The 26,383-nt window shown below is 41.8% G+C and overlaps 1 protein-coding gene across 1 annotated transcript in view; it reads right to left on the bottom strand.

The window, feature by feature from the left end:
• The window catches only part of arfgef2 (ADP-ribosylation factor guanine nucleotide-exchange factor 2 (brefeldin A-inhibited)), a gene marked incomplete at its 5' end in the record, with an annotated part of 47,613 nt that overhangs the window by 5,111 nt on the left and 16,119 nt on the right, over nucleotides 1-26,383 (bottom strand). Inside the window, 25 exons of the mRNA XM_083656954.1 lie at nucleotides 847-985; nucleotides 1,602-1,779; nucleotides 2,275-2,414; nucleotides 2,966-3,074; nucleotides 3,656-3,713; nucleotides 4,443-4,581; nucleotides 5,060-5,195; nucleotides 6,027-6,156; nucleotides 6,770-6,900; nucleotides 7,518-7,678; nucleotides 8,098-8,270; nucleotides 8,670-8,821; nucleotides 8,973-9,142; nucleotides 9,252-9,292; nucleotides 9,473-9,569; nucleotides 10,348-10,498; nucleotides 10,916-11,074; nucleotides 12,652-12,780; nucleotides 13,730-13,881; nucleotides 14,095-14,266; nucleotides 15,408-15,492; nucleotides 16,712-16,917; nucleotides 17,423-17,534; nucleotides 25,480-25,669; nucleotides 25,992-26,100. Of these exons, the coding sequence (XP_083513080.1) occupies nucleotides 847-985; nucleotides 1,602-1,779; nucleotides 2,275-2,414; nucleotides 2,966-3,074; nucleotides 3,656-3,713; nucleotides 4,443-4,581; nucleotides 5,060-5,195; nucleotides 6,027-6,156; nucleotides 6,770-6,900; nucleotides 7,518-7,678; nucleotides 8,098-8,270; nucleotides 8,670-8,821; nucleotides 8,973-9,142; nucleotides 9,252-9,292; nucleotides 9,473-9,569; nucleotides 10,348-10,498; nucleotides 10,916-11,074; nucleotides 12,652-12,780; nucleotides 13,730-13,881; nucleotides 14,095-14,266; nucleotides 15,408-15,492; nucleotides 16,712-16,917; nucleotides 17,423-17,534; nucleotides 25,480-25,669; nucleotides 25,992-26,100 (3,419 nt within the window). The remainder of the gene's footprint in view (nucleotides 1-846; nucleotides 986-1,601; nucleotides 1,780-2,274; nucleotides 2,415-2,965; nucleotides 3,075-3,655; nucleotides 3,714-4,442; nucleotides 4,582-5,059; nucleotides 5,196-6,026; nucleotides 6,157-6,769; nucleotides 6,901-7,517; nucleotides 7,679-8,097; nucleotides 8,271-8,669; nucleotides 8,822-8,972; nucleotides 9,143-9,251; nucleotides 9,293-9,472; nucleotides 9,570-10,347; nucleotides 10,499-10,915; nucleotides 11,075-12,651; nucleotides 12,781-13,729; nucleotides 13,882-14,094; nucleotides 14,267-15,407; nucleotides 15,493-16,711; nucleotides 16,918-17,422; nucleotides 17,535-25,479; nucleotides 25,670-25,991; nucleotides 26,101-26,383) is intronic.

Below are 26,383 nucleotides of genomic sequence, written 5' to 3'. Positions count from 1 at the left end.
CATTTAACCAGGTAAAGAAACCTGGCCAAGAGGGCAACATAAAAACATACATTGTTTGCCTGGTTATTTAAAAACATAACAAAAGTGTAGGCTACTGTATTAGTACTGACTGAATAAATATGAAAAAAACTATGTTTATGTTGAAAAAAATAATTATTATGTTCAAATAAATATACCAAGTAGTTATATAAGCTCTCTGCTTGTATTAGTTTGCCTTGACACGGACGCAAAAAAAAAAAAAAGGAAAAAAGTATTAGAATATATTCGAACAAATATGTTTTGTTTAGAGGGAATATTCGAATATGATTTTGGGCCAATTTTGACAGCCCTAGTATCAACACACAAAGATCCCTCACTGTGCAGCAAACACCACTACTGCACTTTACGCAAATGACCTGGCTGCTGCTTATTTATCTAAGGCTTAACGTTTAACCAGCACATGACACATTGGCAACATGTTGAGGTGCTGGAGAGGAGCAACTGTGATAACACACGGTGTTTTTGTCCAGTCTTTCTCCATTCAGTTTGTACCCACTGAGGTGCTTAGGGCAACACTGCTCATCTGCAGCATCTCACCTAGAAACAGCTTTTAATTAATTTACTTATATTTAATAATTATTGTATATTGTTGTAATGTCTTATTTATTTATTCATTTATTATTTATTATTTTAATTTAATTTTTAAATATTTTTCTTACTAAATTATTATCTCAGTTGTTGCATTGTAGTATTTTTTGCCTTTTATCGCACTATGATTTTCTTTCTTCTTCTATGATCTTACTACTTCTTCCTACTTTGTAACCAGCGGTCAGCGTGGCATCAGAGCAGCAGCTGTGGGTCACTCACAGCAGCAGGCGTATCTGGATGTCGGGCCAGGAGCTGTGCAGCTGCGGGTCAGAGTACATCCTGAACAGGATCCTCAGACTACAGGCCAGACTGCTGGTCTCCTGCTTCAACAGGTTGGGCTTGGATTTGCCTTTGAAGCCTGAGGAAGGAGGAGGAGAGACAGAGCTTCATAGAGATACATGCAGAACGAGGAGAGAGAGAGCGCTTCATAGCTTCATCATCCATTCTGTCAGTGGTCTCTCGACCATCCCACAACCAGGAGGCTTCAGTTTCATTCCCAGAACCCGTACCTGCGTAATCCTACATTGCTGTGGATACGAGCGTCATTTAAATCGGTCAAATCAGAATCAGAATCACTTTTATTGCCACAATATGTAAAGATTACATAAGAGGAATTCGTGTCTTCGTGTAAGTATGCAACGTGGCGGTCATATCGATATTCAGAAGATATAAATATCAATAATGAAGATAAGATAAAGTATAAAATGTAAACAACAACATTTGCAACAAGGCCTCTAAAACTGAATTGAACACTTAGAATTTTGTATGTAACTGTATTGAAGATCTTTTTAAGGCCTCAAATTTAGACAATATAATTTCAGACATTTTAAGCTCTTATGTTATCACACACAGACACAATAAACTGATTTTTGGACCACAACCAAACAGAGTACTATTTAGTATTCCATTCCGGCATTTAGTTATTCAGAACTATAAAAGGATAGAGGACTTTCCCCCCTCTAATTGATATTTACCTGCCCTCCAGAGTGCCGTCCGCTGCTCGTTGTTGGAGTTGAAGTTCTTGGCGAAGGTGTGCGACTCCAGCAGACAGTCCAGCAGCTTGAAGAGATGCTGGGAGGTCATGTGTCTGTACATGCCCTGTTCGGGTACCGCCTCGCCTCCCTCAGCCTCCGACTCCTCCAGAGCATCTCTCTGAGAGGAGGGGAGAGACGCAGAGCAACGTTTAGTTAGATCCATCGACCGGAAATTAAGACAGGACTTGCAAATATTACACCCAAATAATCGCAGCCAATGAGCTCTTTCCGATGATCAAAACAGGCACTTGCCATCATGGACGCCGCACTGAATTAGACCCAACACAGATCAAACAAATGCTACCACTTCCAACGACGACTTAAATTATGATATAAAATTGTTGCGACATCCCATCAAAAGCTAGATTCAGTACTTGCTCATGCTTTGATAAAAAATACTGAACCACACTTAATTCAGACTACAGCAGAGCATTTCTCCAAGGTGCGAAAAGCAATATATCAGAGTTTAATATCTTTCATAACACTTTGTTCCCCTTTTCAACAGTTTCAGCTGTAATAACGTCTCCACAAATCACAAAGGAATTTAAGGCCAACGGTGGAATGACATCCACAGTCAACCCATATACTGTATATGCTAGCTGCTGTGACTGACCTGCGCGGCCGCCATGTTCTCAGCGTCCTCCTTCTTGCTGGTGGCTGGGTAGAAGACGATGTTGTCTATGGTCTGGATGAGCTCCAGCTGCACCACACATTTAATGAGCAGCCCTGCAAACAGCTTCTGGTCTGACACTCCTGCAAACACACCGAAATACACGCAGAGTAAGACTGGCTATTAGCCGGAATTCTGTAGAATGAGAGCTGTGGGTATTTATTAGGTGTAAAACACAGGGTTTTAAATAGGTTTTATGTTCTGTTTTGAATGATTTTGACTGTTTGAAACACTAGCTAGCGGAGTTGCATTTTATGCACTTGTGCTTGGAATACATTTGTAGGGTGAGAAATGTATTGCAGGTGCGTCTCTTCGCATAAACGTCTAGATGGGAGTTCCGCCAAAAAACAACAAACGGACTCCAACAAACCCGTGACAAAAAAACAAACAAAACAAAAACAAACACAACAACATGGCTACATATATATATTAAAGAACAGGAAAAGACTTAACCTCAAATATACCACTTTATTAACTGCCACATATATACGTAACTGAGATGAAGTCTGATCCTTATTGAATATGTTTTGGGGAGTTTATAGATATATTTGAAGGCTGTTTGTAAGGTGACCAGGAATTTGCAATAGGTAGACGTACGTGTACGTGTACGTTCTCGTGCATGCTGCGTACTCACTGGCATTGGACCTGCCCTTCCAGGTGTCATCGCTGGACATCTGGCTGTGTCCCCGCTCAGACAGCGCTCTGTCATAGCTGCTCTGGGACTGGCTGTCAAAGTCAGCATCCTGGAGAGTCACAGAGACAAACGCCATGGACGTTCACAGGTCAGCGTGACAGACACATTCACAATCATCACAAGAGTTTTATTCCAAAACAAATTGTTTGCCGTTTTGGAGCAGTGTTTTACTGTATTTAAACAAGAGACAGAATCTAATAACGGCATGGAGCAGTGATTTACTGTATTTAAACAAGAGACAGAATCTAATAACGGCATGGCTTCAAAAAAAATCTGTGCTTATTTGCGCAGATTAATATTTCTGGTGAGCTGAGAAGTGTGTGTGGTTCCTTTGACTTCCGTGCTGTGATTGGTCTACTTTTGTGGGGACAGACAAACCCTGCACACGCCAAGACAATTTCCAATCAATGTTTCTTGATATGGCAATAAACTTTTGAATAATAAAGTATTATCTTTGTGTTGTCAAATATCATATAGTGGCTTAATTCCCATGGGATGATATCTTCGGTGGATATGAAAAACAGCTCTTCATTTATTGGAAAATGTAGCTTATTAGGCCAAGTGTGAAGCTTGTGCTGCGCTGTTGTTCTAAGTCGTTAAGTCGGTGTGATTGTTTGTTTATTTTCTTACTGTATGCTTGCCGTCACAAGATTCCTCTTCCTGTCCAGCCGGTCGCCATGTCAACAAGCTGATGTGAAATACAAACAGTCGTCAGATCAACATCAGCAGTCATGTGTTGTGAAAGAATAACGTCCTGTCAAGAGCTCTAAAGCACATGTCGTGTTTAATTCCTATAGTAACTCTTCCTAATAGTACACCCTCTGTAGCGTTGTTGGTATATTTTCTGGACTAAATGATTGTCACAATGTACATTTATCATCGGTGTTACATCACCATGTAGTTAACATCACCTTAAATCCCAATTTGAATATCAACAGTGCACTAAAGTCGAGAAAATGATTTTGAATCGAGACTACAGTGTTGATTAACGACAAAATGAATAGCAGTGCTGGTGGGTCGACTTTCAATTTATCTCAATCAGGAAGTGGATTTGCTTTAAAAGTTGTCAAACTTTTATCTTAAAAAGGTTATCTTGATAGAAATAATTGAGAATGAATGCCATATTACTAACTAGACAATTAGCAGTTTGATCCGAACTCAAACTGAATTGAGCCTTGACCTGCTGCTGTAAGCTGGGGCCAATCAGCTTTCAAAGTGGATTTTCTTTAAAACGCCCAAAAATAATTACATTTATTACCGTAAATGTATTTATGTCGTCTCATATTTTGAACGAAATAATTGAGTGAATGAATGCCATCATTAACACATAAACATGCAGGTTTATTTGCAATTTTGGCTGAATAGAAAGTGAATTGAGCTTCAACCCTGGCTGTAAGTGCAGGTGTTCAGGACGTACGCGTGGGGGCTTGTGGTCTGGAAGATCTCCAGCATACAGGAGCAGGTGACGTTCCAGACGTCGGGGCTGAACTTCTCCCCGTTCAGAATCACCAGGTTCTCCAGACAGTTGGTACCCGACCGAGCCAGCTGCTCGTTGTCTGTAGGGGAAACTTCAGCACTTCAGAAAACTGCTGCTGTAAATATGCAAATCTGCTAGTGTCTCTGTGTACTCAAGTCCACAATCAGGGACCGCCCTCTACTGACAAAACAATGACACTACAATTGCTGAATACTGTCATTGTGATATATGGACTGTGAGGCATACGGTATGGACAGATTTTTTGACATTTATTATAATCTAATAATAGAATTATAATCGTGGGTGCATTACTAGATCTATTACATTAGATCTATTGATAGATCATTACTGTAGGCTATGGATTCTGCAAATCACCAAAATACCAAAATAAAATATATAATGTAGAAACACCTTTGTAAGAATTTAGATTTTTTTGCCGACCTATTATTTCTCAATGCCTTCAATTAAATAATGGCAAAATCAAAACAATACGCCTATTGGGACAGCATAGTTGGTATCAACTCTCCATCTTAAAGTATAAGCTTATTTGCACCCACCTTGCCTGACGCACCACTGTAGCTGTGTGAAAATGTCTGCCAGCAGGACTTCACTGAGGGGCTCATAGAACTGAGTGAACACATCACAGATGGCGTACAGTGCGTGGTTACACGTCGTCGTCATCCACTCCGTTTTCTGACAGAGACAAACAACAAACACATGAATCAAAGTGACGTTTCTGACATCTCTCCTATTATTGGCATTGTTGAAGCTTTTCTGCCGCTCCTAGCTCACAGGAGGAGGGGCCGCCTCCCGATATGCGAGTGACAGGTGTTGCGTGTGGCCATGGACAGTGCATATACACTTCTCGCATGGTATGCATCATGTTGCACATTCATGTGTTTACCTTCTGTATGTTTGTGCCGTTTCTTAATTGATCTCCTCTGCTCCTCCTTGCATCAGGCTGAAACACCTGCAGCCAATGAGCTAATTGCTGCTGCAGCTCCTGCCTGCAGGTATTAAGCCGGCTTGCTGCTGGCACACAGGTAGTCTTCACCTGAATCCAGCCCAGCAGCACCTGCATTTTTGGTTTGGTACTATTTGCCCATTTCTTTTCTTTATTAGGTCTTGGCACAATAGGTGCCAGGCTTTATTGTTTTAGTTTAACCTGGCAGTTTTGGTAGTTATGTTCTCGTTCTTAGTTTTAGTTTAGTTTACCCTAAATTATTCTTTCAACGTTTTCAATTGTTAGTTTAAGGAGAGAGGGCTGGCTTCGACGGCCCTATATGGGTCAGCCCAGACCCCTCTCCCTTTTGCTTATTTTGGCCAAACTGCCAGGTTATTTTGTTTTATGGTTTTGGGCTCTTTTTCTTAAATATTATGGGGAGGGGGGGGGTCTTATTTTGATTATTGTGTGGCATCCTTTTTATGTTGTGTTCTCCACTTGAGCCTTGTTTTATTTATGTATGTGGAGGCCGTGACACTGGTGAAAGCATAAACAACCAGAGGACTCGGGTGACCTCTGACCTCTGTCTGTTGCTCAGGCAGCTTCATGTTGTCGAAGATGCGGAAGACGATTCTGAAGAGGTCATGCCACCAGTGCTTCTCGAAGGTGTGGCCGTAACTCTTCATGATCTCAAACATCACCGTCAGACCTCTGGCAGAAGCAAAGACCAACAGTTCAGGCATCAGGCTCTCGACAGGCAGCCAGGTCAAAGCAGGAACAAAATGGTGATCGCTAATGCAAAATATGAACACGATGCTCTATTCCTGATTCTATATATTATGAAGTCATAGGTGTTCAGTGTTCCAACTGAAATATAGGGTCACGTTCCACCTAGAGTGTACTGAAATAATCTGTGTTCAAGTAATACTACGCTTCGGTATAACATTGTTGGTCTTCAGTAACAATATTTGACATAGGAGTTCCTGAGCAGTTATCGTCAGCATTGGCTGACTTCGTAATCAGGAGTAATCTCTAAGGTTTTCCCCACTTTTGAGTAGTCTAAAAATCATACTTAATAATGCACTAACTCAAACGGACATTTTAATCCATAAATAATACTTTCATTTTGTAAGTAGTTTTGTCAATTTGCAATTGCAATTGTCAAAATAATCATCATAATACCGGCAGTGAAACGGCACTAGAAGAGACAGGCAGGTGATTTTGGAGCTGTAAACAGTAGCTAAAAGCATATTGAAAATTGAAACTTGCACCAGTGAAAAACATCAGTTTAGGCTGAACCCTACGCTAAGAGGTGTTGTCCTACCTGGTCCGGACGTCCAGCTTGCAGCGGTTGATGATACAGGAAAGCTCAAACAGGATGGGAAACCAGCCGCGAACCCACACCCGATCCCCAGGGGCCACGTTCATGTCATCACTGGTGTATTCCCTCAGGGCCTGGACAGGGACAGGGACAGGGGAGGAGGTTGGTGGGAGAGCAATGAATCAAGTCATAACATCACAGAACAGTTATAAATCTAGAGTATTGTTTATGATGTTGACACCATTACACTCTACAACCAAGGGCTTCTCTTACGGACCACCGGCATCAGATCAGAATCAGAATCAGAATTCTTTTATTTGCCAAGGTATGATTTACATAGTAGGAATTTGTCTCGGTGTGGTTGGTGCTCATTAACATTGGTAAGAACAAATATACAAGACATAAACAAATAAAATATAAAGGATCTAAAGAGATTATAAAATACGATAAGGGATTCAGATTTGAACAGATATAGATAGTATTAACAGATATATAAACAGTATTAACAGAGTATAAACAGACTTGTACAAATATTGTGTGAGTGGAAACATACCAAACTTATAAAATATTATAAAAGGATTCAGATATGAACAGATATAAACAGTATTAACAGAGTATAAACGATGCAGAGTATAAATGATGCTTGCCAACACAAGGACTTGAATCTCCTATTAAAGAGCGGTCGACCTCCTGATTGTGTGACTCCTGCTGTTTGAACACGGGAGTGAGATGTGATGAAGATGGTTCCTACCTGTGGCCTCTCAGAGACGTATTTAGCACAGTGCCGTATGAGCCGGATGGCCTCCATGCTGGTGTCGGGGAAGGCAGCGTTGCACACGAACTCTGACAGGCACTTCACCGCGTCCTGGAACGAGTCGATGGCTGCGGCAAAGTGCTGCTTGAAGGTGTTCACTGAGGGATGGAGGGAAAGACAAATATCAAATATTAAATAACAATTTATTAACATTCTTTAATTACTTTATTTCCATTTTATAATGGAATAAATTAATTTGCAAATCATTCCCCATATCAAATAAATGGACAGATATTATCCCCCTAATGGAAAAGACAACATTGCCAGGGGGAGCAACAGCTGAAGGGATATGACAACCTGCCAACAATAACCCAGGCCCCGCGAACACTTTAGAGAACTACCATTCCCACAATCCCCAGCTGTACCCATAAAGCCAACATGGCCTCCAAAACGCAGTCCAGATCAGGTATTTAGATAAACACTATTCCACTTGGCTGCATCCGTTCAGCCGCTTCAATGGCTTCACCATTTGAGCCAAAATGGCCGCCCCGGGGGAAACGGCCGGAGTCGTACTCACTGACAATGTGCCCAGTGGTCTGGAAGGCCAGCTCCACTATGGTCTCATCGTGGTCAGAGGCTGCCTGGTGAAACACAGAGAAGATGTTCTTCCAGCCTGAACGGATGTTGGCTGCCTGGGAGTTTACCATCTGGGCCACGCACCTGATCACCATGTCTCTGATGGTGGGCGATCTGGGGAGGAAGAGGATGGGGTTATAATGGTGTGTGTGTATTTGCCGTGTGAGGGTTAATATAACTTCAAATGATATTTCCTCCTTTTCCCCGTAGCCTTGTCTCTACAAATACCCATGGGTCAGCTAGATATTAGCACACTCTCTTTATACCTGCCCACATTACAAAGTTATTGTTACAATTTGACAGTCTCTTGACAACAAAGACAATGAAATATGCCACGCGATATTGGCTAAGACGATGGCAGCGAAAATAAAGTGATACAGAAAAAAAAACAAAAAAAATAAGGACCACTGGCGATCTAACAATAGGCAGTTTGGGGTAGGTGTGTACCCTACTAGCATGCATGTTCCTGGCTTCTTCTTCTTTTGACCTGTGCCTCTCCGTGTGCATCTCTACCTGTTCTTCTTCATGATGTGTTCAAAGGGCCTGAGGAAGTCCTTCTGGAAGCGGAAGTTGGCCAGCTCTCCTTTCTCCAGGAACTTCATGGACAGCTGCCTCAGAGAGTCCACCGCAAAGATGGCTACATCCTCATTCGGGTTACAGCCCACCTAGCAGGAGACAGACCGCTCGTCATCCCAGCTCAGCTACACAATTCATTTCACCCTCATTGTAATCATGTCGAGATCCATTCATCCAAGAGAGTTTTGGAGGAGTTAGAACGTGTGCTTTAAGCTTGGTTTCCCCATTTGGACGACTGACCTTGTTGAAGTGGTCGCCGATGACCTGCCAGATTCGAGACCACTGTAGCCTGATGCGGTTCATGTTGTAGTAGGAGATCTCCACAATCTTCTGCAGGCTGAACATCCTGGGCTGGTGGGCCGAGGCCAGCTCATCCATGGACACCGCACATAGCCACCGCACAAAGTCCACTGGGAATACGGAAACAGACGTTCTGTCACATTCAACTCACTAAGACACGCGGACAGCGAAGCGATGACACCCAGAGGGATCCACGAAAACCGAGAGCGACACACTCACCAACTGCATTTCCATCTAGCCTGGTGGAACCAGTGAAGATTCTGCAAATAAAAAAAAGATTTAGTCCCTTTAGTATTTGTGAGCAGCAGAGACATTTTAACAGACGTTCATCGGCAACTTCAAGCGAAAGTTGAATGGATTTAAATGACATAAAACAGACATGGACCACTACAGTATTATGTGTGTTTTGTGCCCGAGTGTGTCGTGGTATATTATCTCACCTGTCTACAGCCACCACTACACTCTGAGAGCTGGTCTCTCCTACGGACTCCTGGATGTGCGCCATCTGTCTCTTGTCCTGGCTTCCCACCAGGGTCCCTGAAGCACCGGACACATTTAACACCAGGTAATGGATGCAGTCAAGCATGCAGCACACAAACAACAAACCTGTTACTCTTAAAAAGCACCAAGTGAGAGGACCAAAATGTCCTCAGAAAGCTAGAAAAGGAGCGGGGTATGGGGGAGGGACAAGCTACAAATTGGGACATTTTGCCATTTTTGGTTAAGGTTAGGACGAGTGTAGTGCTTGGGGATAAGCGTGGGATAGGGATTTGAGTGTGCATATGAGATAATTAAATGTCCACTCAAGTAGAAATAATACGTACGGCAAGGAAATTCCACTCTTGTTCTGATGTTGTAAAGATGAATCTCTTTAGGAACTACTGTACCCCCTATGTACACTGCCCCCTTGTGGGTTAAGTATAATAAAGCTAGCCTCCTCAAACTTCAGGTCGTTAACAATGACTGTATGAGGATGTTGCTGTGAAAACCCAGGTGGAGTAGTGCAAGTGAAATGTTTTGTAATGCAGGTGTCAGCAGCACTTTTCAGGCACTCTTAATTAAGAAATTTGATGTATAAATGTATTTGTCGTCTGAACGTTTCTCAGAATTCCATTGTTATGCTGCTGACCAATCCTGGTATCAGTGCTGTGAGATACCAATCACAGATGTGGAATTTTTGGTATAAGTGCCTTTTATAGTTGTACTGAGTTTTTTGTGTGTTCTTTTAAATGTTACGTCTGTTTTTCCTATGGACCTTGTGTCTGACAATAAAGTTGATTGAATACAAGTGTGCGAGCGTGCGTGCATCGCCTACCCAGTCCCAGGGGCATGAACTCCTCTGTTCCGGCGGGGAAGCCCTTGATGCCGCCGGCCTGGTTGTCTCGGACCACCCCGGAGATGTAGCGCGTCTTCACCCCCGTGCCGATCAGCTGGGCGAGCTCCAGCTGACTGATACACCTCAGGATCTACCACACACAAAACAGGCTCACTCAGTCCCACTCAATACTGCAGTCCTGTAGGGGCTCAGAGGTCACCGTCACTGGTCTTTAAATACACAAGATACACAGAACCTGATGTCTATTGTATTTGACATTGTGACAGACTAAGACATTTAAATAATAATTGTATGTCAGTTATTTAGTTAAGTCCCTTATTGTCCCCATAGGGAAATTATTCTCCTGCATTTGACTCATCCTTTAGGAACCTTCCTAGAACTACTAGAGTAGGAGCAGTGGGGACCAACTCCAGTTCTTTTGCCAGTGGGTCAGGGGCCCGGACAGGAGTATTAACCCCAACATACATGTATTTTGGTGGTGGGAGAAGAAACTGGATTTTGTTCCGTCTCTATAAAGCTGGCGTAAGCCGCGAGAGCAGGGACTCACCTCGTGCCAGGAGTTGCCCAGGTAGTTTCCGTCCGTGTGGGCCACAGTGATGAGGGTCTTGATGGTGTCAATGTTTTTCTGCTTCATCTCTGTGATGCTGGAACTGGCCGTCAGCAGCGTGAACCTGGCCAGGGCCTGGACGTACGCATCACGCTCCAGCTACAGAGAGACAGGTGACAAACCTCATCTTAGCCTTTGTTCACACTAGAGCTGTCGAAAATAATCGATTCAGAGATGCATCGCGATGCGGACGTGCACGATTCTGCATCGATTAACAAATATCAAAAATCGATTATAAAAAAATATATATATATATATATATATATTATTTATAATCAAATAAAATAGAATGTAAGTACATGCAGTTGCTTATTTTAATTATGGATCATAATACAATGCAATTCCAAATGCACTTTTATTTTAAAAGTAGCCACACAGTGAGAAAAAAGAAAGTGAGAAAAAATAAATCATGTATTGCGGAAAAAGTGATGCATCGATTTAAGATGCATCGCGATGCATCGTTTAATCGAATCGAATCGAATCGTAGACTTGTATAATCGAATCGTATCGAATCGTGAGATCAGTGAAGATGCACAGCTCTAGTTCACACTAGGTGCTTAACATAAGCAGAGCTCACGCTGAAGCTGAGCTCACGCTAAACCGGTCACACCAGAAGCACTCTTTTCCTCAGCGCGCCTTGACCCCGCACACAACTTCCATTGACTTCATGCCTGGCAGCTTCACGCTTAAAAAATTGAACTGAATCCTCAACAGCTTCAGCATGGCTTGAGCATGGCATGCACGCGGGTGGTGTGAACGGCCTCGCCTGTTAACAAGTGTTAACAAGGACGCCGAAATGAAACTTGTGGCTTCAGCGTTGCTTCGGCGTTGCTTCGGCGTATGGTGTGAACGTGCACTTACCATCGTAATATTACCTGATGAAGAGCAGAGGCTCGAAACGTTGTCTCAGTAAAATATTCAAATATTCAATGTTGGAACATAAGAGTGTGCGGGTTCTATTCTTTCTATTGTGATTTCTGTTGAACCCAGCACCCCCAAAAGTGATGCGTATCTTTTAGGGATGTCACGATACTAGAATTTCTACTTCGATACCGATACCCAGGAAAATATCGATACGCGATACCATTTTCGATACCACGGGAACGGGTGATGATGGATGAAGGGTGATGATGACACATCAAGAAGCATAAAAATTAAGTTAGATAGATGGACGGACAGACGCACACTTCTCCATAATCTAAGCCTGATAAAACTTAACTGATGAAACAGATTAGTCCCTGATCTAGCCATCAGAACACGTTTAGCTTGTTGAAGCAACAGATACCCAATGATAGGGAGGGGAAAATCAGTGATTTTTCATTAAAAGAAAGCACTGATGGTATCAAAACTGTTGCAAATTAGTATTGTATCCATTTAAAATGTTAAGTATTGATACTTTCGATACTATCGATACCTGTTGCAAATGAGTATTGTATCTGATTAACATTTTCAGTATTGATACTTTTCGATACTATCGATACTTTTGACAACCCTAGTATCTTTTCACATTTCACTAGATCAAGTGGCTGGTTTGAGAAGAACAATCAAACCCATGATTGGCTGATTCAGAGACTAAACTGAAAACAAGTGTTAGCAGATGTTTACGTTGACGAGCAGAACACTAGGACTAGCCCAGGACCAGGCTGGTTCTGTGTGTAAACGGCCATCAGACAGACCTGCATGCTGAAGATGCAGGCGATCCTGATGGCGCACCGAATGCCCTCCAGACACAGCGAGGCCACCTCTGGGTCGTCACAGTCCTGCAGTCCCACGCTGAACGCTGCCAACAAGGGCGTCCACGCCAGCTGCAACATGGAAATGAAAGAGGTAGACTTTAGGCAAGTTTGAAAATACAGATGTAGCACCCTACTACATTCTTTTGACATATTACATTTTTGTTGTTTACATATTATGTGCAAGCCTATTTCAATTAGCCTATAGAGTAATAACACAATAAGCTCACAATCACAGTTTACTTACTAATTTATAAACTTCTGAAATGTATGATATGTAATAGAGTGAGCTCACTCTCTTTTTGTCTTTGTTGTTATAATTATCAACAATGTTACTGTATTATGTTTTTATGTTATGTGTTTGGACCCCAGGAAGAGTAGTCTCACCTTGGTGCAGACTAATGGGGATCCACAATAAACAATAAACAGCATAGCTGTAATATTAGCTAACCAGGCCTCGTTGCAACCTAGTCAAGAGTCATTATGCTCTTTTGATTTGATTATTCACTGTAAACTAAACACATCCTAATTATAAATGTTGTCATGTGATAGCAGATGTTTATAGCTATACTATAACAGGGTATATGCAGGAATCCTGAAGGTAAATTCAATAGCTTTTAAGACCCTCAACGCCACTTTCATCACATCGGTGTAAATCACAAGTTTCATCATGATACAATATTATATAGATTCTTTGGACGACGATACGATATTTGCGGATATCACAAAGTCTGCCACAATACGATATTTATTCAATTCAGGGGTCTGCGATCGATATGGGACGATATCATTATGCTCATTTAACACCATCAGCACAATACCTACAAAATTGAATACCTCTCAAATGGCAATTAAGACTTTTTAATACGTTTTAAGGGCCTTAATTTTCCCTAAATTGATTTGATCAACTTTTAATATTTTTCAAGACCCCGCGGACACCCTGTATAACATAGCTGTTAATGAGAATTGAGTGGGGGGGTGGAGGGGGTTACACAGATAAAGGCTTAATCCGACATGGTACCTTGAACATGGGCCGGACGTGCTCCAGGTGTGTCGCGCTAAAGAAGGGCGACTGAGCGTGGCTCACGGCCTCCATCAGAGCCTTGGCTGTCTTCGCCATCTGCTCCATCTCCAGGTTGTACAGCAGACGCCGCTGCTTCTCACTGGCTACATCTGGAGGGAGGAGAGACGACCACAGCTTAATGAGGAATACCGTGTGTGCCTGCACGATGCCACATGACAGCACATCATCAGTCTGCTCTCTTTCATCTCACAACCAGTGCGACGGGCCATATAATATTTCACTCTTAATAGAAATAGAAAATGAGTGAGTGAGTGAGTGAGTTCTCCTGACAGAATTATGAATGGAATGACAAAAGTACTCACTCTGCTTGCTGGACTTGGGAGTGATGGAATGCTCCTTGCTCTCCTTCATGGCGATCTTCTTGCCTGCGATCTCGTTGTATATGGAAGACAGATACTCCTCCGGCAGGTCCTTGCTGTCGTTGATGCCGCGGTTCATTTTGATGTACTGCTCCTTTGTCATCTTGTTCTTCACCTGTAGAAATGAAGACGAGATAAAAAAGATAAGACAGGGTGATCAATTAAAGGGAGAAGAAACCGGGTGGAAATGTGGGAACAAAACACAGTGGGAATAAATAAATAATAAATAATAATAAATGCGCTGTCAAGCTATTCAAGCAGCACTGCATATGTTTGCAAAAGCAAGCAGATTAGAGACAGAATAAAGCATCTATTAATGACTCTTCTAATACAAGAGGCAATTGAGCTGCATGTCCTGCCATCATTACTATGATAAATTAAACACAACCAGTTATGTAGATGAGCTCATTAAGCTAATTCATGCTACCAAATATTTATATGTCAACAAACTTATCTCCATGTAACACGTGGGTGCCATTAATAATTAACTGTAATTATACTAGTGTCAAGCTGCTCCAAAATCTCATCTAATCATCTACTCTACAGGGATACCCTTACTAACATTACTCCGATTTTAAAGATGTTAAATTGGCTACCCATTCGTTTTAGGATTGATTTAAAATGTTTACTTTTAAAGCCCTTCATGACCTAGCCCCAGATTATATATCTGAGCTGCCGACGCTCTATCATCCAGTGTGCAGTCTGCGTTCGGGAAGGAACCTACTCGCTGTCCCCAAATCGCTCTTACAAACTAAAGGGGACAGAGCTTTCGCTGTTAGGGCTCCTCAGTTGTTGAACGACCTGCCCGAGGAACTCCGGCTTGCCAAATCTGTATCGTCTTTTAAATCACTTCTCAAGACTCATTTATACAGAAAGGCTTTTTGTATAAACCTATTGTTATTTTACTCTTTATCTAGTCTATTTTTATTCTCATGTATTGTGTTTTACTGCCTGCTTTTTACCGGCTTTTTCACACACTGTATATTTTTATTGTTGTTTTATGTTCACTTTGTAACGTTGGTTTTGATAAGCACTATAGAAATCAACTTTATTATTATTATTATACAACCTGCAGTGCAAGTATGACGTTTCTAATGTATTGATCTTGAGTTATTGTGTTCACAAAAGCGTGTCAGACAGACGAGACGCACACAGACACAGACACAGACACAGACACAGACACCACCATGAGAAAATGTGACGTGCATAACATGAACCATGGAGGCGAGGCATAAAAAACCATGAACAGTTCTCACCTGAGGGCTGTGCAGGTCTGTGGTGAGCATAATGATGGAGTAGGCCAGCACATACGCAGTGTCTGCACTGGCAAACAGAGTCTGTCTGCAAAATGAAAACACACATCAGAGCAACAGTTAATAGCAGGTCTGGACATACTACATGTTTTCACTGGGCGTCTGGGGAGGGTAGAGGTGACCCGGGTTCAATTCCCGGCAGCGGCACCTCCGGCTCGGTCAGACGTTCCTACAGACACAATTGGCCGTGTCTGTGGGTGGGGAGCCGGTGCGGTATGAGACCTGGTCGCCGCACTAGTGCCTCCTCTGGTCGGTCAGGGCGTCTGTTCAGAGGGGGAATAGCGTGATCCTCCTTCTCTACATCCTGCCGGTATAACCCCTCGCTGTCAGGTGGAAAGAAGCGGCTGCCGACTGCACGTGTATCGGAGGAAGCACGTATCGGAGGAAGCATGTGGTGACAGAATATAAATATCTTGGTCTTATTATAGATCACAAATTATCTTGGGACCAATGCGTGGATGCTATCTTTAAGAAGGGCCAACAGCGCTTGTATTTCCTTAGGAAATTGAGCTTTTTTAATGTTGATAACAAAATTCTTACTCTTTTTTATAAGTCTTTTATTGAGAGTATTCTTTGTTATTGTATTGTATGCTGGTACGGACATTCCAAAGTTACTCACAAAAATAAATTGGGAAAGATTGTTAAGATCTGAGGAAAAATCATGGGGCAACAGCAGGCCGACCTGTACCACCTGTACTTGACTAGGCTGACCGTGAAGGCAGACAAGGTCTGCTCAGACAAAACCCATCCACTGTCAGCAGAGTTTCAGCTACTCCCTTCTGGTCGGAGGTACACATACCCCAAGATCACAACCAACAGAGCCAAACATTCATTTATCCCCATGTCAATCATTCAGCTAAATAAGATGTGAGATTCAGGGAATCTGAAGTTTTTATTTGTTGTTTTATTGTTATCAGATATGCACTTTAAATATGCAGGGCTGCTAACACGTGCACTTTAATACACAGTATTATTGCATATATTTGTAGTATTTCTGACCACTACAGATGATTTTATGATTTTTATGAGTTGTGTATGTTATTTTAATGTGTCTGTGTCCTCATGTACTGTGCTGTACAACAAATTGCGTCCTTGGAGGACATTAAAGTTTTCTACTACTACTACCGGTACTACAGTAGTCTACGGCTCTCCCCAGATCGGCAGAAGGGGTGGAGCAATGACCAGGACAGCAGGGGGAATTGGCCAAGTACAATCGGGGGGAGAAGAATCAGGAAAATAAATCGTACCCCTGGTTGCACTCCAGGTATCGTGCGGCGAACTTCTCCATAAGCCTGTCGATCTTCTGGGCCTCCCCTGGCAGCCGGAAGCCCTCCAGGAAGGCTCTGAGCGCTGAGACAAAGTCCCGGCCGCAGAAGTCCAACTGGTCCACGTAGCAGTACATCACCTCGATGTTGAACTTGATGTTCTCGCCCAGGTACTCGCCCACCTGGGTCTGTGGATGCAGGAGGGTGGCCGAGACACGATATGAATGTGTGTGTGTGTGTGTGTGACACATTTGTATTTCATCTTTACTACTAATATTGTAGGGGATTTTTTGCATGACTCACGCATGGAATAGGTGAAAGCGTTTCTAGGTAAAAGTGGTCAACAACAAGTTCCCTGAGGGATGATTAGCTAGGTGGTGTGGTTTCCTTTCATTGTGTGAACTTGGGCTTTGCGTGCGAGGCTCGGTTCAGTTTGGTATAAAACGATTGTGTGGTGTATAAATAAATCAGATTAATCTATCTTCACAGCGACTGAGAGGGTGTCCTATTATTTCGACATATTATATATGTATATCATATAAAATGATCCTCAACAGTATACAGTCTGATTATTACATTGCTGTGAAATTAGCTGCACTTCCCTTGCCTGTGGAAACTTGACTGCATTTTTGGTGTTGTTGATTTAGCATGACTGTAGGATACAGTTATAGGGGTCTTATAAGAATCCCTCACCGTGTCCAGTCTCTCCTCCTGGTGGAGGAACTGGGCGATGTCCTCGGCTGTCGCACCCAGCATGCCCTGGTCCTGCAGGTACTGGATGCCTCGCTTCGGCTTCTTGTTGAAGCTGGGGAGAGAACGCAAGGACAGAAGCTCGGACACATCCACATCTCCTGTATCAAAATGTCTCGCTAGTTACTATATCAAAGGGATTTTGAATGTGTAACGATTATAGATGTTGTATGTTTTGACAGGTGAGGGGATCCTGAATGAGTGAGCTGTACTGTGGGATCATGGACACACCTTAAACACAGCTGTGGACTATTATGCAATTATGGGCTGTATTTAAGCACTATGTCTCTTGATGATTGATATCTCTTGAGAAAGGTCGTTGTGATTGAAAAGTCAACTCTTTTAAAGCAACTACGAGCAACATTTTCGCTTGTTCTGAAACAGTCTAAATTTAATAGTGATGCCTCATCTTACGTATAACATCAGATGAGACCAAAGCCGAGTGAATCGGCGAGTGCTCTCTTGTTGTTTATAGAGTCTCTCTCCAGGACGGAAAGACGTGGAAGTGAAACGAAACGGTTTATGGCAGCTACCGTAAACCGTTTCACTCTGAGTGGGGCTCAAAAAATGCACTTTCAATGTAAAGTAGGTCGCTTCCGGAAAGAAGCGCCAAAATTTGCACAAATACTCCTTGTGGATTGTTATTTTGATAAAAGTAACTGGCCACGCAGAAATCTCGATCTTTCCAAGATGGCCGCCATTTCCCGCCCCAAAAACACTATTTTGGGGGCAACTTTGGGTAGAATTGTCCAATACGAATGATCTTGTTATCAAACCATACATTTATGACCACAGAGAAGCCAGATTTGTTCCATGTAAATTTCTAAATGGCTGCCATTTCAAAGATGGCTGCCATTTCAGCTATTTTACCATTAGTGGGGCTCAAAACAGCACCTTTAGGTCGCTTCCGGAAAGAAGCGCCAAAATTGGCACAAATACTCCTTGTGGACTGTTATTTTGAGAAAAGTAATTGGCCACGCAGAAATTTTATTTTTTTCCAAGATGGCCACCATTTCCAGCCTGAAAACACTATTTCGGGGGCAACTTTGGGTAGAATTGTCCAATATGAATGATCTTGTTATCAAACCATACATTTATGACCACAGAGAAGCCAGATTTATTCCATGAAAATTTCAAAATGGCTGCCATTTTAACTCATTGAGTGCCAAGGACGAGTATGTTCGTCAATTGCGTTTTTTGACGGTGGGACGTGGATCAAAGCCTCAGGCATCTCCTGTACAAATATTGTAGCTATTGAAGGTGTATAACCTATTTTACGGACTCATTAGGTGGCGACAGTGCTCTCCAGATTAGAGAAAGGATTAGAGAAAGGGGCGGCTTTAGCTCAGGAGGTAGAGCGGGTCGGCCAATGACGCAAGGGTTGGCGGCTCGATCCCCGCTCCCTCCCAGCTGCTGTCGCTGTGTCCCTGGGCAAGACACTTAACCCTCCTTGCTCCCGATGGTGTGTAGGCACCCTGCGTGGCAGCCTGCCGCCATCGGTGTATGAATGGGTGAATGTAGACTACCTACTGATTGTAAAGCGCTTTGGATAAAAGCGCTATATAAATGCAGGCCATTTACCATTTACCAAAGGTCCGGAAAACAACAGGAAAAAGCCCCGTGATGAAAGAGAAACCGCTCATGCTGCAGACAGAGCCATATAGATTGCTCTGTCTGCAGCTGACGTTGGCTGCGAACAGCAGTCAATCCGCGCCCACAACTGAGCCCCTCTGCCTCTGTCTGTCTGTCTGCATAGTTTCTCCACACGATTAGCCGCCAGAAAGGCAGCACCCGACGCCGAAGGGCCAAACCTTTCCCTGCAGTCCGGTTTGGCATTTTACGTGTCGCGCTGGGAGCCGAACGGAGCGCTCCGAAAATAGACTGGGTGCGTGTTAGGCTGTGTGTTAGTGTGGGGAGGAGTTTGCAGCTGAGGGGGGGAGAGGGGGGTGGGGCACGCAGGGCACCACACAACTACACCACGTCACTACATCAGAAAATATTAGCTTCAGACTCAGTGAATGTGCTTGAAATGCTTCATTTCACAAAAGGCGGAATAACTCAGCTTCTAATTTGAAACGTGTCTTTTTGCTCAAAACAACCTATCTTCTCCGGCTCATAACTAAAGAACGGAAAATGGTATCAATAAACTTTTTTTTGCAGATGATAGAAGAGAGTCTCATCGTTCTTTGTGCGTGTTCGGTGTTTACATAGTAATATCACACAATATTCTGTGGGCCTCGAGAGATCACTGAAAACGCTCTGAAACTCTGGCACTGGGAGCGTCCGTTCTCCAAAAGTGGCTGGCACTCAATGAGTTAAAGATGGCTGCCATTTCTGCTATTTTTACCATAGGATTTCACTGTCCAGGGCGATTTTGATGATTCTGGTGTCAAATGACAGGTTTTTAACTATGGAAATTTCAAAATTATACATCAGAAATCATTTGTATATCTCCTTTTACCATTTACTCTAAAATACTAAATCTCTAAAATACTGTTGTTTATGCATATTTTCACATTACTTTGAAAATATATGCAGAGTAAATGGCAAAAGGAGATATACAAATAATTTCTGATGTATAATCTTGAAATTTCCATAGTTAAAAACCTGTCATTTGACACCAGAATCATCAAAATCGCCCTGGACAGTGAAATCCTATGGTAAACATGGCTGAAATGGCAGCCATCTTTAAAATGGCAGCCATTTTGAAATTTTCATGGAATAAATCTGGCTTCTCTGTGGTCATAAATGTATGGTTTGATAACAAGATCATTCATATTGGAAAATTCTACCCAAAGTTGCCCCCAAAATAGTGTTTTCAGGCTGGAAATGGCGGCCATCTTGGAAAAAAATAAAATTTCTGCGTGGCCAGTTACTTTTATCAAAATAACAGTCCACAAGGAGTATTTGTGCCAATTTTGGCGCTTCTTTCCGGAAGCGACCTATAGGTGCTGTTTTGAGCCCCACTACTAGCAACAGACCCTAAACAAGAAGAACGGCTTTCCTCGCTACTTCCAGGGGCTTTCTACTCTCGCGAACATCTCTCGTTATATTCTAACAGTTTGTTTGGAAGTCATTTTGTGGTTATGCTGCCGTAAACCGTTTTGTTTCACTTCCGCGTCTTTCCGTCCCGGAGAGAGACTCTATAAACAATGAGAGCACAATCGCCGATTCGCTCGGCTTTGGTCTCATCTGCTGTTATAGGTAAGATGTGAGGCATCACTATTAAATTTAGACTGTTTCATATGGGCTGATATATGTGCCACCTCAAATTGAATTCGAATTGCTCAACTTGAATTCGAAATTTTTCATTTTGAATTTGAATTGCTCTTTTTGAATTCGAAATTTTTCATTTTGAAATTGAATTGCTCTATTTGAATTCAAATTTTTTTATTTTGAAATTGAATTGCTCTATTTGAATTTGAATTGCTCTATTTGAATTCGAATTTTTTCATTTTGAAATTGAATTGCTTTTATATTTTGAAATTTTTATTTTTTTAATGTGAGTTGAAAAACTGAATCTGAATAGCATAATTTTAAACTGAATTTATTTGCTTTGAAATTATTCAGTTTCCACATTCCTATTTCAAAATTCAATTCAAAATTTTCAGAATCTTGTGTTCAAAAATTTCAACATGTGTGTGCGCCATCCGGGTCCTTCAAGGAGGAAGAGGAGGAAGGAGGAAGAGCAATCGAGCGCAGATTGACCGAACTCCTTTTTAGGTGAGGGGCCGAAGGCTGCTATCTGCTTTCGTTTTTGAGATGATCGATCCCCATTTTGAGGTTAGATGCTTTTTTCATATGAACTAAATAAAATTCTTCTGAACACGATTCCGTTTGTTGGCAGCCTCAAATCGAACGCAGTTTAATGAAAACGTAACTTATTAGATCAGGGAAACGTTATGGCAGTGCTATCGCAAAAACCAATCAAATGCTCGTTTTAGCGTCACATGACTTGAATCAGCCAATGATATTCCCGCAAACAGGACGTATAGGAAGTGTGAACAAACCATAACAAACGCATCACAGAACGAAGCCGCTGGTAAGTCTGTTGAGATAATGTTTAGCGAATATAATTCATAATCGTTTTAATAGTAATAGTAATACTACTTTGCTACATCTTTGATGCAGTCAATATTGGCAACCGGCTAGTGTTAAATTGTCATCACACAAGTTGTCTCTTTGCTGGTGTTAGGCTACAGCTAACACCATGTTGGACGTTACCAGAGTGGGAAATTAATTATTTTGCGTCTTAAATCTACCAGCCACTTTAGTATTTCACCAGCATTTAGCTGCAGTGCTAGATTCTCACCCTGCACATAAGGCTGCTGTTACAGTAGTGGCCTTGTGTCCATTCTAGACAAGGAAGACAAACCCCAAGACTGTGTTACAGTAGGCTAAGTGTATCTTGTCCTATAATTGACCAGACTAGACAGAGGTTGATGTAGAAGAGATAACATTTATTACAAACGTTTACATCATCTGCAGCTCACCAGTTACTCGTGTCAATATTTTAACCTAAAATGTTTTAGCATTGATTTTTAAAAGAATTGCAAAGAATAACAGTTTTATGTTCTCCTGTAGGATGTGTTTTGGAGAGCATTGATAAAGGACTACCAGTACATCCCAGATCTCCAGAGCCTGAACAACGTTTTCTGTCAAGCTGCGAATGAGGGCTAGGTGTGACAGGAAACATGTCGTCACAGATTGTCTTTTGAAATGTAGCATATGAAATATAGCCCAATTAATTATAGTATATAGTAATCTTATTTTTTCCAACTAGAAAATGTTCAGTTTGTAGCAGCAAGGTGCATACCTCTGACACTAACACTGTGTTAAACTGTAAAGGTGGAGGTTACAGGTGTAGCCTCAGCAAGTGAGACATCCAGGTGGAATGAGGAGGATTCAGAGGAACTAATGCCAGGGTTTTTATTTACAAACCAAATCCCTTGATTAATGATGGAAAATCATGTGGACAGATGATTTGGCCTAAAAGACAAACAAGGTATTAACAAAGGATTTGATCAAACAAGGGAAAACAAATTAAACTGTAAAGTAATATAATAAATCTAATTCAAATCAAATACTCAATCAATATTCAAAGGAACTAACTATAATAAACTAACACTTCAAACGATGCATCTGCACATGGACAATCAATTGGGAAGAACAGAGCAGAGCAGCCTCCTCTCAACAGCATACATGGCCTACTGAGCTTCACCCAATCAACCACCCTTTATTGAGCCCATGTGCAGCTCAATCAGGGCCCCAGGTGTGGCTGGTTAGGTGGGGCTGAACTGGTGGGGGGATTTTGTACAACTAACATTTAAAAAAGTCTAACATTGAAGTATTTTTGACTCTGAAGAAGACTAGAAGAAGATTACCTGTCAAAATGTCACTCAGCCCCTATTAATAAACGTGCAGACAGAAAAGAGTGCTCCATATGTCTTTACTCCAGGCAGTCTGTGAAGTGCCCAGGTAAAACTTCTTTCTATGTAGGTTCCACTATAACATTTCTAAATTAAATGCTGCCGGTCATTAACACTAACCCATCTTTGCAGGCCACATCATCAGTGCACACTCATATTCATGCAACTCCATTATTCAGCACTGTAAATGTTACTGTTGCAAACAGTATGAATAGTTAATTGATTGTGTCCCACATCTGTTATTTTGGAATAAAAAAATATTCTATGCCCTGAAATGTAATGTCATGCATAATTACTTAGATTTTCTGACATCACATTAGGAGGGGTTATGCATTGTCATTTATGCTGTGATGGTAAATAAAAGGCACATATATAAATGTCCTTATTTATTACAGGTAAAACCAAACATGAAACTACTAACAAGTACTGTACATGTTTTATAAAATTTAATGATAGCCTGCATATCACTGTATAGATCAAGACTGTTCTTCACAGCCACAAATATCAATATGCAAGATGATTGGCAGGGTTCCTACATGCTTTCCATTTTTAAATTACATATTTTCCCATGCAGACCCTATGTTCTTGACTGGATTTGATTTATGTAGGTATTTGATAATGCATAGTGACAGCAGCTAGATAGTAAATAGCATCCCTCTATCTGAACATTACTCACATCAACAAAAACTGGACTCAAAGTGGCTACAACATAAAAGCTGTCTTCCCCAACGTCAACGACGGGTCTTCATCCCACACAAGGAGCAAAATGATGTGTAGTAGCATGGAGACACAAGAGTATGGTGGTTGCAGAACATCTCTCCAAATCTGCGGGTATCTGCTGCAGTCTGCAGGTTTGGGTCCGTGATAGACACAGCTAGCAGTTGTCCTGTTCCCCATCTCACCGTCACAGTTAGTCATCGCCAGAGGCAATGTTCTCTCTTCTTGGAATCTCTAATAAGAGAAAACATAGTAGTTACTGTATGTTACATGTGTGGCCAGCGTTGCTAACCTAGCTTCTGAAATGTTTACGGCTAGAATTCATTAGATCGATAATGCTACCGTAGCCTAATCTAGCTAACGTTAACGTTACCTCCACCTCGCTAGCTATAGCAACATACTGTTCTAGCTACAGCCTACAAGGAAAATTCATTCATTTATCAAATGTCTTTATCTTACCAAACACAATTACGCTAGTTTCTGAGATAATATATAGTGTGGCATATACCTGTGAATAACATGTAATGTAAATGCTCAACATTGTGCGTTTATTCTTACCTGGAAATCACACATCAATCCGTAGCTTGTTTCTGTGGCAGTTAGCCTAGTTGGCTAGCCAACTAGGCTAAGCGCCACAGAAACAAGCTCAGCTGGTGTAGCTACGTTACGTTATGCCGGTGAAAATACATGGTAACCAGTTGGTATTTACCGTGGTTGGTGTCCTCTCGTCCATGATGATGAGCAGACAATGGAAAGACTGGCGGGCGGCTAATTTAATAGATCCGCGGGAGCAAAGACCTGTGGTGTAAGGTGTAATCTCAATGATGTTGACCTGTTGATGATGTCACGGGGTCGGGGGAGGATCAGTTCCGGGTTCACGAGATTCGCTGTCATGTACTGTTCAATGATATATACTGTATAAACATCCTTGTTCAACTCAAAGTGGTCTTCTATGATTGTAGCGAACCTGAATACAACAAGACCAAATAGTTCTAGCGGGAGTGGGTGTGTGGTGCCTCGGCCAAAAAGGAGTTAGGTCAATCAGCGCTCGATTGCTCTTCCTCCTTCCCTCTTCCTCCTTGAAGGACCCGGATGGCGCACACACATGTTGAAATTTTTGAACACAAGATTCTGAAAATTTTGAATTGAATTTTGAAATAGGAATGTGGAAACTGAATAATTTCAAAGCAAATAAATTCAGTTTAAAACTATGCTATTCAGATTCAGTTTTTCAACTCACATTAAAAAATAAAAATTTCAAAATATAAAAGCAATTCAATTTCAAAATGAAAAAATTCTAATTCAAATAGAGCAATTCAAATTCAAATAGAGCAATTCAATTTCAAAATAAAAAAATTCGAATTCAAATAGAGCAATTCAATTTCAAAATGAAAAATTTCGAATTCAAAAAGAGCAATTCAAATTCAAAATGAAAAATTTCGAATTCAAGTTGAGCAATTCAAATTCAATTTGAGGTGGCACATATATCAGCCCATAGTTTCATAACAAGCGAAAATGTTGCTCGTAGTCGCTTTAATAAATCAATGCAGACTGCAGAGGTGATACGTGTGTGCAGAAATTGACTTTTTTTCTTTGGATTTGGATCTTCGAGGGAATTGATTCCTTGCGCCACAAAAGACACAAAGCAAGTGTCGCCTTCTACTCATCTCAGATCCACGTTTTCTGCCAGACAGGAAGAGACAGTATGTTTCGATTCCAGTTCAAATCCATTGAGGTCCAACTGAACGCTAGTTCAACAACATCAATGCTGAATGTAATGTAAGTAATGTAAGTTAGCTGAGGCAAGAGAGAGGACGGCGTGCTAATCCTGACTAGGCGGAGTTAGAGGCTCACAATTCGATGCCGTGTTCGATGATGTCCTTCTGCTGTTTGATGACCTCGTACTGCTCCGGGTGGTCGGGATGGGAGCCCGGCACGCTGGACGAGACGGTGGAGTCCAGGGAGCTGACGCTGTCCCGCCGCCCGGACAGGTGCTCCGGGAGCTTCAGCTCTGCTCCCTCGCTGTCGGCCGGACGCTCCTGGCCTGCAAATAGAGGTGGACGATATGGCACAATTATCATATCACACTTTTGTGTAGTATTTTGTAGGACTGATATGGACAAAATCAAATATCACAATATTTTTGACTAAATATATTGATATCGATATTGCGACAATATTGGTGCTCTCACAAAAATATTTACACAATGAGATTTCGGATAAATAATCATCGGTAATGTGGCTTATAATAATAATAATCATTTTATAAGGTTCAAACGTTCAACACAAATGTTGAGCTTACATCGTGAAGACTCTTGGATTTTGTTCACATGCTCATACGTACTGTATATGCACCGCTCACTTACCCAGGTTTGCTTGCAGGTTTGGGTTGACGTACATGTCTTTGCTCCACTCCACCATGCATTTGAGGATGGACACCAGACATTCAAGGCCCTTCTTACGCAGACTCAGCTCCTGCACATATTATACAACCACCCAAGTTAATAAGTTAAATCAGTTAAGTATAAGAGCATGCAAATATCGAAGAAAAAGTTATTCCACCTCTATCCTGAGCTTTTATTTTGTACTTAGGAGTCCTGCCTCCTCACCCTTGACCTTCTTACAAGTGGATCCTTGTAATGATAGTAATCTTAAAAAATAAAAGTTTACTCTTCTGTTGCACTAAATGTAAGTCGATAACCTAAGATGTAAATAGAGAGCCAAAGTGGAACATCACTTCCTGCTTCAGCACTGTACC

The sequence above is a fragment of the Poromitra crassiceps genome (genome assembly GCF_964638095.1).
Source record: "Poromitra crassiceps genome assembly, chromosome: 20".
In the NCBI taxonomy this organism is placed as follows: Eukaryota; Metazoa; Chordata; class Actinopteri; order Beryciformes; family Melamphaidae; genus Poromitra; species Poromitra crassiceps.
This window is presented reverse-complemented; position numbering and strand designations above follow the sequence as displayed.